We start from the raw sequence: 12238 nt of genomic DNA, 5'->3' as shown, positions 1-12238 counted from the left end.
TGAGAGTCAGAAACAGAGTCGGTCAAAACTCCTTTGCCAGTCAGTGGTAGGAATGGCCCATGAGTAGCCCTAGTACTTTCAGCTTAAGTGAGATAGGGAGACCTAGCCTCCAAGAAAACCCAAAAAGCAAACATTTATAATCAAGTCAGGAGTGGTTTAATGTCAAGATGTTAATATAATGACAAAGAAGAAAATAAACTCTTAGTATAGGAATTTGTTCATATATATATATATATATATATATATATATATATATATATAGGATTATAAGCTCTCCACTTTCCCCTTCTCCCTTTATTTCTTAAGAGTTTATCCTTGTTTAACCTCCTCCTCTTTAACCCCCTTTGCTTGAAGAGCTGCTTAACACCAAGGCCTAGTTGTACCTGAGAGGAATTTTCCTCTGCCACTGTCAAACTAACATTCCAGTTGGTAATGGAGGATCCAATGGAGAAGGTGGCATGAGGAGTCTTTCTCCCCAGCCTTTGGGCCAGTGCCCCCTTTTTTTTGTCCTCTTATGCCTGGATGCTTCCCCACCGTCCTCAACCCCTTCCAAATAAACCCAGATCCACTTTCTGTTCTGTCCTTGAAGTCCATTTCCTCCTTCCCAATAATTGTAGTCTGGGCCTTTCCAGCTTCTACCCCCTGCCTCCATGGAATAAACATGGATTCTTTTTCTTTTTAATTTTTAAATTTTTTTTGTTTAATATTTTATTTTTCCCCAGTTACATGTAAAAACAATTTTTAACATTCATTTTTAAAACTTAGAGTTCCAAATTCTCTCCCTTCTTCCCTCTCTACCCTCTTCATTGAGAAGGCAAGCAATTCAATAGAGGTTATACATGTGTAGTCATGCAAAACATTTCCGTAATAGTCATATTGTGAAAGAAAACAGACAAAAACACTCAAGAAAAATAAAGTTTAAAAAAGTATTCTTCAAACTATATTCAGATACCATCAATTCTTTCTCTGGGGATGGAGAGCATTTTTCATCATAAGTCCTTCAGAGTTGTCTTGGATCATTGTATTGCTGAGAATAGCTAAGTCATTCACAGCTGATCATCTTACTGTACTTATACACAGTACTTTCACTTTGCATCAGCCCATGCAAGTCTTTCCAGGTTTTTCTGAAAGCATCCTGCTTATCATTTCTTATAGAACAATAATATCCCATCACATTTGTATACCACAACTTGTTCAACCATTCTCCAGTTGATGGGCATTGCCTCAATTTCTAATTCTTTGCCTCCAGAAAAGAGCTGCCTGAAATATTTTTGTACATATAGGTCCTTTTCCTTTTTTTTTTTAATCTCTTTTGGGATACAGACCTAGTAGTGGTATTGCTAAGTCAAAGGCTATGCGTGGTTTTATAGCCCTTTGCACATAGTTCCAAATTGCTCTACAGAATGGTTGAATCAGTTCACAAGTCCACCAACAGTGCATTAATGTCTCATTTTTCCCACATCCCTTCCAACATTTGTTACTTTCCTTTTCTGTCCTGTTAGCCAATCTAATAGGTATAAGGTAGTATCTCAGAATTGTTTTAATTTGCATTTCTCCAATCAGTAGTGAGTTAGAGCATTTTTTTCATATGACTATAGATAGCTTTGATTACTTCATCTGAAAATTGATCATATCTTTTGATCATTTATCGATTGGGGAATGGCTTTATTTTTCCAAATTTGACTCAGTTCTCAGTTTCCCATGCCTGCACATTAGCTTAAGTGATCACCTTTGTTTTTGTCCAGTAACCTTTCCTCCTATCTTTGGGGCCATCGTCAGTCATCCTGACCTATGTCTTGCCACTGGATTCTGATGACTCTGGAGAAGAGAGTGAGTCTGATGACTTTGTACAGCTCTGCCTCACTGAAATTCAATTCACACACAAATAAAGACATCACCTTCATGATGTCATTAGTCATCTTCGAGCATGAAGGACAAACAACCTCCTATCTTTATCTACTGATAGGCAGGTAGGTGGCACAGTGGATGGAGCACTGGGCCTGCAGTCAGGAAGATCTGAGTTCAAATCCAGCCACAGACTTTAGCTGTATGACTCTGGGCAAGTCAGTTGACCCCTTTTGCCTCAGTTTCCTCATCTATAAAATGAGCTGGAGAAGGATATGACAAACCACTCCAGTAGCTTTGTCAAGAAAACCCCAAATGGGGTCACAAAGATTAAAATGAAATACAGTGCAGCCTAATTAACCTTTAAGACCTGCTTCTTTGCACAAAGCCTTCCCTTGATTACTTCAACAAGAAATGTTCTCTCCTTCCCCTGACTTCTTATAGCATTTTGTCTCAGTCATGGGGTACTACCTTGAATGCTAGTTTCTTTGTTCGTGTTGTACCATCCCTCCTGGATTATAGAGACTTTGGAGTTGGGGGTCTAGGTTTTATATATCATTATAACCTTAGCACTGTGTAGCACTCTCTTATACCCAGCAGGTGCTTACTGTATGTTGCCTAATGCATCAAATCCTAACTCTCAAGTAATACTAGCTATAAAAATGCTTTAAATAATAATATATTAATATTGAATCATACTTGTTTTTCATTTAAGAGATTTGGGTTTTTAATGTTTTCTTTTTCTTTTCTTTTTCATTTAGTAGATTTTGAAATCTATTGATTCTCTTCACTTTCCAAGGTTATAGAAGCAAAAATCTAGAACTAAAATCCTATCATGCAGCCTAACATACTCATTTTATAGATGAGGAAATTGAGGCCCAGCTTTGCCTTAGGTCTCACAAGTAGTGTGAGTGGCAAAGTTAGGATTTTAATCCAAGTCCTCTGACTTGTCTGATCCTGAATTCAGACCTGAATCAAACCAGACAATGTTTCAGTTTTTTGTTTTGTTTTGTTTTGTTTTTTGGGTTTTTTAAAATGTGATCATTTGGAAGACTCTTGATACCAGAATTTTTTTCAATGAAATTGTATACTCCATTGGGGGGGGGGAGGGGGGGGGAAGATGTGTCCAGAAGTATTTCCTTTGCCTCCTTAGTCTGTGCCTGTGTCCTTCCCTTTCTTCTAAAATTCAAAGCCAGCTCCTATCTAATATGGTGAAAGTGCTTATCAAAATAATCCCACTATAATTTTTAAAGCAGCCCTCAGATGTATGAAAAGGAGCTGAAGGAGTGGCTCTAACAGTAAGGTTACCATTCAGGGCAATATCATATGCATTTGAAAGAATAGATAATGCCTTCTGTTTCTCTTTGTCTTATCTGTGTCTTCATCTTCCTGCCTTCTCTTTTCTTCCCTCTCCTCTTTCTGTTCTCTCTTCCCTCATCTTTTCTCCTGTCTTTTCTTCTTCTTCTTCTTCTTCTTCTTCTTCTTCTTCTTCTTCTTCTTCTTCTTCTTCTTCTTCTCTCTCTCCCTCTTTCTGTCCTTCCCTCCTTTACTCTCTTTTTCCCTCCGCCCACCCCTTGATGTGTTCCTGTGGTCATTTGCTGTCCCTAGAATATTCTTTTAGTGGAGCAGACTAAGTGAATGCATGTGATATATAACACTTCTTGGCTGAATTCATGCTGACCTTCTAAGTGACACCTGTTAGAAGAGCTGTCTATTTTTATACTCTTTTCTTATCTCTTCCCACTCTAAATGTGCTGAACATTTTTCCAGCTGGGGAGAGTTACGAGTTTTCAGGTCCAACCCTAAAGAGCATCTTCCTGACTTTTCCAAAGGCTGGAAATCCTAGGGCTGAGAAACTGAGCTCCCTTCACCCTATTTTAACTCACAAGATCTGTGATATACTGAAGTTTCCTTTGATTTCTTGATAAGAATTTATTGGAAGTTGAGGATTTTCTTCATTGACTTGAAATAGCCAGGGCAATTCAGATGCTGTAGTTAGTGGAGAATTCTGATGTAGTCTGGGGAAGGCTTACTGTGTCATTTTAGAATTTTTCCTTGTTTATAATAAGCCCATTTTTTCTTGTTAGGCTGTCAGAAATATACCAAAAAGCTGCTGTGATAATGGTTGGTCAGCCTTAGTGCTGAATGAGATATTTCCCTGTCTCTTATTCCCACAAGGATTCTCCTGAGGCAGAGTGTCATAATGGATACATCACTGACTCAGAGTCAAGAAGAATCAAACTTAAAGCTCAGATACTAGCTGTGTGACCCTGGAGAAGTTTTTTATATTAATCTCTCTGAGCCTCAATTTCCCTATTTGTAAATTGGGATAATAATAGCACCTACTTCATGGGATTGTTGTGAGGATAAGGAAGATAAAGTACATAAAGGGCTTCCCAAATCAATTTGTAGGCAATTTGTTCAGAACCTAAACAAGTACCAGACAAGATTAAAAAAAATAATAATGTTTTCCCTCAGTGAGCTTACATTCTGTAGTGGGAGTAAGTATAATGTATGTATCTAAAACATGTTGAAACCTTAAAAAGCATTTTATAAATTGTAACCATCATTATTATTATTATTATTGTCATTATCATTATCATTACTGCATTCTATTAAATAATATGCCTTCAGGTGCATATGCAAACAGTAGGCAAGCTTTAAGTTTTCTTATGCCTACATACCCTTCTGCTGTTAAAATTTTTATTAGCTGGCATGGTGGTGTACCCTTCTACTGGAGAGGATGAAGCTGGTGGATGCTTGAGCTTGAGAGTTCTGAACTACAATGGTCTAAGTTGATCAGATGTTGAGACTAAGTCTGGTACCATTGTGGTGAAGGAGGAGGGCCACCAGGCTGCCCCCATCAGAAATGGGATTGGATCAAGGATTACCTACTATACTTCTATCTTGTGTGAGACTGAAATGCTGTCTCATGATAAATAAAAATAAAATTTTTATTAAAGAGGTGTTTTTTTTGATGGATGGCATTGTCTCTCTTCTTATTAACTATCACTAGGAAAGAGCCTTTTACCAGACATGTATAGGCAGATAAAAGGAAGCTATTCAAAGTCAGGAAAAAGATGAGAAGACACAAGAATCACCAGAAATAATGACTAGGCTGTCAACATCCAGCCTGTCATTGGAGAGTATAGGACTTAGAAATAATATTAAGATTGTGCATTGTTCCAGGTATCTCTATTAGATATTTATGGAATGTCTCCCATGTCCTTAATTCAATTTAACAGATATTTATTGCCTACTATATTCTAGGCATTGAGAATAGAGAGATGAAAAAACTAATACATCCCTGCTCTCAGAGAGCTTTCCTCTACCCAAATAAGCAGAACATAAAGCAGAATATGTTAGGGGAAAAGAAGAGATCCAGATAAAGTACTCTAGGCTGCTAGGTGGCACACTGGATAGAATGCCAAGCCTGGGGTCAGGAAGACTCATCTTCCTGAATCCAAATCTAGCCTCAGATACTTATTAGCTGTGTGACCCTGGGCAGGTCACTTAACCCTTTTTGCCTGTGTTTCCTCATCTGTGAAGTGAACTAGAGAGGGAAATGGCAAACCACTCCAATATCTTTGCCAAGAAAAATGGGGTCACAAAGAGTCAGACATGACTGAACAACAACAAAAGGATGAATAAAGTAATCTAGCCCAGTAATGGCAAACTCAAATAGAAACAAGGCCACTGGGGCAGCTAAATTCGTGCAGCGAATAGAGCTCCAGCCTTGGAGTCAGGAGGACAAGAGTTCAAATCCTGCCTAAGACATTTGATACTTACTAGCTGTGTAACCCTGGGCAAGTCAGTTAACCCTGATTGCCTCACTAGGAAAGAAAGAAAGAAAGAAAGAAAGAAAGAAAGAAAGAAAGAAAGAAAGAAAGAAAGAAAGAAAGAAAGAAAGAAAGAAAGAAAGCCACTAAACCATGGAGTACCTAAAGGCTACATTTTTATTTAGAAAGCCTCATATTGATATTATCTACATTCTATTTTATTTTATTTTGCTAAATATTTTCCAGTTACACTTTAACCTGGTTGGTAGCACTCAGGAGTGTTGCAGGCTGCAAGGTGCTAGCCTAATGTTTGATGGCTGTTCTCCAGATAAATTTGAGAAAGGAGAAATCACTTTCAGCTAAGTGATTAGGTACCTGAGGTGGACCTTCAGTGAAGGGAAGGATCAGCCATGGGAGTAGTGTGTTCCAAGGATGGACATGGGCTGTCATGAAGTTATGGATGATAGGACAAACAAGATCCAGGGAGGTTGGCTGGGGGGGTGGAGGGGAGAAGCTACTTTGGTTAGAATGTTGTAGTAAAGGGAACCGTGTAGGTAGACTGGTAGCCAGATTCCTGGGGACTTTAACATCCAGGCTAAGGAGTTGATGTCTTATCTATAGTCAATAGAGAGCCAGTGGAAGTTTTTGAGCAGAGGAATGACCTGGTCTGACATGGGCAATGGAACATGCCCATGTAAACATGCAAACGATAGACTGGAAAGGGAAGAGACCAGAAGCAGGGAGAACAGTTAAGAGATGAATTGGAGAGTACAGGCAAGAGCATTCTCAAACTTGTGCCTTGAGAGAAAAGGAAGTAGATCCTTTGTGATTATTTTTTTCTCTTAGCATATCATTTTTGTTAGTGTGGCATTTATTAATGGGAGTAGAGAATCTTGCAATGGGTTTACAGAGGCAAATGTTAAATTGCATCCGTGTTATGTAAAACAACAGATGGGCTGACTCAACCTTTTAGCTTTTCTTCCCACAAAGTTCTCATGAACCAGTTCCTTAGCAAACATGTTTTCAGTAACTCTTTGGCAAACTAGAAATTCAGTAAAGAAGGATGTGAACCTTAGAACCGAGAAATATCAAGATTAATCTGATTTTTAAAAAGAAAAGTAACCTGCCACCAAGTCATGAAGTTTGAATCTTACATGTAATCTAGGCCAAAGTATTACTAATTGCTTCATTCAGAAATGGATTTTTAATAGAAGCTGTCATTTATTTATTGTATATTTAGAAGAAGCCAGTTTCTTTATGGCAAATGACTTAGATTATATGAGTAAAGTACAGGACCCCATCCAAAGTTGTTTGTTTGTTTGTTTGTTTTCCTGGGGTAACTGATAAATTCCCTTTTTAAAAATTTTGCAGGTTTTAATACCTCTGACACATACTAGCTGTGTGACTGTGGACAAGTCAGTTAACCTTTCAATGTCCTGTGCACTTATGAGTGTAAGATGTAGGTGTCTTGTTGATCTGCAATGGTGGGGGGAGTTTCTACACTTGGAACTCCCTTCACTGATGAAAACAGGTCCAGATCTCTCTCCCCAACTCTCCCATCCATAATATTAATTTAAAAGAAATCTATTGAGAAGCACAGAGACATGGAGATTTTTTTTGTTAGTGATACTTATGGTTTAGCTCTCATTTCAGTACCACCCACCTATGGTCCTGGCTTTAATTCCTTGCAATTCCCTTCTAAGCCAAGAACTAAAGAGGGATGATCTAATAGAATTTTGCAGCAAAACGAGGGGAGTACATGAATTCCAAAGTGAAAGGTGATAACTACACAACTACAGAATCATTAAAGTTAAACTTTCATTTAGGTAAAACAGTGTTGTTGGTTGGGGGGTGTGTGTATATGTGTGTGTGTGTGTGTGTGTGTGTGCGCGCGTGCGCATGTATACGTATGTATGTATATATATGTATATGTATATATGTATGTATATACATTTATACATTTATGTATATTTATAACAGCCTATTTACATGTGCTGCCTTTTGTTTATCTTGAATTAAATTTTTTAATACAGAAATAACATAGAAGAGATATGTGGGGAAAGCAGCAGACCAGACAATATGATAGGCAGAGGTGTACAAGACCTTATTAAAGTAGAAGCCTTGGGAGGCAGAATTTGGGAAGGAGGTGTAACAGGTGTACCAGGAAAGAGAGAACCTCTGAAAGATGGCCAAAATAAAAAATCCATAGTAGACTGTATGTAAACCACATCCAGTTTTTACCTATGGTGAAATTACTTTAAGGGTATAGATTCTCTAAAATGGAAAACAGATGAAAATTTCTCTTTAAAGGCTCTGATTAGTTGTATAAAGCTTGAACCATGTACACTCAATGGCAACATGGGCATAGTGGAAAGATAGATGGCTGGACTTGGAGCCAAGAAGTCCTGGATTCAAATCCTGCCAAGATACTTTCTAGCCTTATGACCCTGGACAAATTACTTAACATGGCTTGGCCTCAGTTTTCCCGTATGTTAAATGGTGATAATAATACCTACCTCCCAGGGTTATGAGGATCAAATGGGAACGAAACATTTTGCAATTCTTAAACATTTATGGTTGGTTATTAGTATTAGTATTATTATATACTCTTATAAATCTGAGTTGATTTCTAGTCTTTGGAATTGATGTGTCAAAAACACTTATAAAGATGAGTGTCTAAAAGCCAGCCATATACAATTTGTTAATGACATGTGAAACTTCATATCAGACCCATTGGAAGGTATTAGAAAAAGAAAATCCCTTTTTTCAGATAAATACATTAATGAATACTCTGACTTTTGAAGCAGTGAAAAAAATAATTGTTGGCATTAGCATGGACCAGTTGGGAAATATTGGTAAAGCATTAAAACATCCCCAAATAATCCTGAAGTGCTTATACTGCTCACAACCATTTTGGGTTTGTACTATATACTTTCTGGTAGGGCCAGCATTGTTTTTATGTCCTCAGAACCTGCAATCTGTCTATCTCTCACATAGAATTCTTCTAGAGTTAATGCCCTTAAAGACAATAGAGTTAAAGTTACTATGGGCCAGTGAGGGACCCATATACTTTGATTTCTCCATTAAATATCTCACACCCTGTAAAGTCCTAAATTCTTGGTCTTTGATGCATTAAGGGTATGATGTTTTCACAAGATGCATAACAAAAGTGATTTAGGGAAGAGTCAATGTCAGTCAGTTGAGTAAGCTCATTAAGCTCTTACTACTTGCCAGGCATTGTTCTAAGTGCTGGGGTTACTAAGAACAGCAAGGAGCTCACATCCAAACAATAATGTACAAGCAAACTATAGATAGAATAAATTGGGGCATAATCTCAGATAGCACATACTAGAAGGAAAGGAGATTGGGAAAGGCTTCTTGTAGAAGGTGGGATTTTAGCTAGGACTTGAAAGAAGCCAGGGAAACCAGGAGGTGGTTCTGAGGAGGGAACCCTTTCCATGCATGAAGACTAGCCAGTAAAAATACCTGCCTTTGGGAAATTGAGCATCAGAGCCAATTTTCTTGCTTTTTTTTTTTGAACTTTACCCTAAAACACTATTGACAAATCGCTTAAGTACAAGATCAGTTCCCCAAACATCTTGTTTCTTAATACCTTGCACAAGGGAAATGTAATACTTTGGTTTGATAATTCATGTAGTAATGCCACGCAGACCATTTGTGGTCTTAAGCCATCTGAAACCTGTGATGATTAAATGTTGGTGTTAATAAGTTGGGGTTTTTTTTGAACTCCCAAACAGAACAGCATTTTTCGGATGTGGTACTTAGTGAGGAATTCCTCAATCTGGGCATTGAACAAGTATGCAGCTTAATATCCAGTGACAAGCTTACCATTTCCTCAGAAGAGAAGGTAAGTAGTGCCTGCTGACCCGCCCCCACTGACCCCCAGAGTACTGTTTGGGGTATTTCTTACCCATTCTGTTAATGTCTTTCTCTAACAAATGTTCTCCACCTTCCATAGACAGTGAGAAAAAGGATATAGGCATTTCCCTGAAAGCTAAGAAAACCAGCTACCTCTACTGCTCACTCACATTACCAATTATTGCATATTTGTGAATTTCTCAGAGGGGTTGGCTCCTCTGACACTCTTTGTCCTCCATCTCTTTGTCAAATGGGCTTTGAGAGTGTGGGTGCCTTTAGTAGTTGAAAGATTATTGCTTCCCACAGCCATGTTTGTCCGAGGATGTCTGCCTATTAGAAGTATGAGCTTAAAAAGCATTCCTGACCTGAAGCAAATCTTAATCACCTGGGATTATACAGGAGTTCCAGATACTGGCCCCTCCTAATCTGACACTGCCCCCATACTTACACCCAGCACTGCTCCCTCACCTGAGAGTGGTTTTTGTTCCTTCTAGAGAGGTGAAGAGTAGAAAGAATTCAGGACTTGGAGATTATTAAGGGGTGTAATAGACCACTGGACCCAGAGTCAGGAAGACCTAAGTTCAGATCTAGCCTCTGACACTTACTGTCTGATGCTGGACAAGTCACTTAACCACTGCCTGCCTCAGTTTCCTTACCTGTCAAATGGGGATAATAATATCACTTAGCTCCCAGGCTTGTGAAGATCAAATGAGCTAATATTTGAAAAGTGCTTTGCAAAACATAAAACTCACGTAAATGCCAATTGTTGTTGATATTGTTAATTGAGAGATCTGGTTTCAAATTCCACATCTGATGCTTACCATGAGCATGAGCAAGCCTTAGCCTTGGTTTCTTCATCTGTAAAAGAGGATGATAATGCATGAGGTACCAGCTTCATTGGGTTGTTAGGAAGATCCAGTGAGAGACTGCATGTAAAGCAACTTTGCAAATCTTAATGTGCTTTATAAATGGTAAGTTATTGCATTCTGTCTCTTACCACTCCAAATCCTTGTTCTCTTCACGATCCAGCTTCCCATTCTCTCTCTCAGAACGATGTTCACCATCTTCAACCACTTCTCTGATTTCTTTATTTATCTTTTTTACTTCTGAACCCTGCTCTCTCCTCATATTCTTTCTTCCTTATCCCCCCTCAAGCCAACCTCATTTATGTCTCAGTTCAGCACTGTTCACCCTTTCCACCATGACCCTTGAAATTCCCATTCCACAGTGTACAAACTCCGTTTGGACCTCTCATCTTTCCTGGACCTCTCATCTTTCCCTTTACTCTCATTAACTTCATCAGCTCCCATGGATTTAATTATCAGCTCTCTGAAGATGATTCCCCCATCTACATATGCAATCCCTTTGTCTCCCCTGAGCTTCAGTCCCACATCAGAAATTGTCCACTGGGCATTTCAAACTGGATATTCTGGAGACATCTTTAATTCTGCACATCTAAAACTGAACTTGTTATGTTTTCCCCTAAACCTTCACCTCGTCCGTACTTCTCTATTTCTTTCAAAGGCACCACCATCTTTCCAGTTTCTTTGGTTCACAATCTTGGCTTTATCCTGAACCCTTCTTTATTCTCCTGTACCCCACATATCCAGTCAATTGCCATATCTTGCAATTCCCACCTGAACAGCAACTCTTAAATCTGACCCTTTTCTCTCTACTTAACAAAGTGCCACCTTAGTTTACACTCTCCTCATGCTTCACCTAGATAACGACAACAGCCTCTTCATTGGTTGCACTGCCTCAGTTTTCCCCTACTGCAATCCATCCAGCATAACCTCGGCTAAAGCGATTTACCTTAAGTGCAGACCTGACCCTGTGACTCCCCTATTTGACCAATTGTAATGCCTCCTAGTCCCTCTAATATCAGATATAATCTGTATTTATCATTGAAAGCCTTGCACAGACTGTCCCCCACCTATTTTTCCAGCTTCATTAGTTATTCCCATACTCTACAAGCCAGCCCAAACTTGCCTCCCTCTCTGTTCCTCACCCACGACACTCCATTCTCTCCTGTCCATACTTTTGCCCTGCTGGTCCCAAATAACTGGAGGCCCCTCCCTCTTTCCCTCTGCCTCCTAGAGTCTCACACTGTAAAATGCAAATCAGGCACCATGTTTTGCACAATGCATTTAATTGCTAGTTCCCTCCCTCCCCAAACTCCCTTTTATTTAAATTTTTGGTACGTATTTGCATTTATTCAATTTTCATTTATGCTTTATATATTTTATATGTACTTATTATCTCTCACTCCACCCATGTCTCCTCCTTAAAATATAAATGTCTTGCAGGTAGGGATGGTTTCTTTCTTGACATTTGTATCCTCAGTGCCTAGCACAGTGTGTGGCATCTAATAGTCAAGTAATAAATACTTATTAATTGATTGATTCCCTGTATTGTGGTCTGTCATTTTTTGTCACGCTTGTGAAGGGATGAAATGGGCTTCAATGAAAGCCTTTTTCCCCACTTTGATTGGTTTTAATAGAGTATGAGGATCATGAAAGAAAACCATGAGAAAGCACTGGTATTAAAATAAATAAAACGTGTACTCATTTATTGAACCAGTATTTATTGAGCACTCACAATGCCATTGTTTGAGATGCAAAATTACACATGGCAAACTGCCCATCCTAAAGCAGCTTATAGTCTAGTAAGACAGAAGATCTGCACAAGTGTTTACAATCCAAGATTATCTTGGATGAGTGCAGTTGGAGTGGTAT

The 12238-nt window shown here is 38.7% G+C and overlaps 1 protein-coding gene across 3 annotated transcripts in view; it reads left to right on the top strand.

Moving 5' to 3' along the window:
* The window catches only part of KLHL2 (kelch like family member 2), a 143080-nt gene that overhangs the window by 96377 nt on the left and 34465 nt on the right, over positions 1-12238 (top strand). For all 3 annotated transcript variants that reach the window (XM_020976335.2, XM_020976336.2, XM_078148719.1), the window contains one exon: positions 9383-9492. In XM_020976335.2, the coding sequence (XP_020831994.1) occupies positions 9383-9492 (110 nt within the window). The remainder of the gene's footprint in view (positions 1-9382; positions 9493-12238) is intronic.

Source organism: Phascolarctos cinereus, unplaced genomic scaffold, assembly GCF_003287225.1.
Source record: "Phascolarctos cinereus isolate Bilbo 61053 unplaced genomic scaffold, phaCin_HiC Scaffold_9;HRSCAF=440, whole genome shotgun sequence".
Classification (NCBI taxonomy): domain Eukaryota; kingdom Metazoa; phylum Chordata; class Mammalia; order Diprotodontia; family Phascolarctidae; genus Phascolarctos; species Phascolarctos cinereus.
The sequence above is the reverse complement of the archived record's forward strand: the minus strand, read 5'-3'. Positions and strand labels throughout refer to the sequence as shown.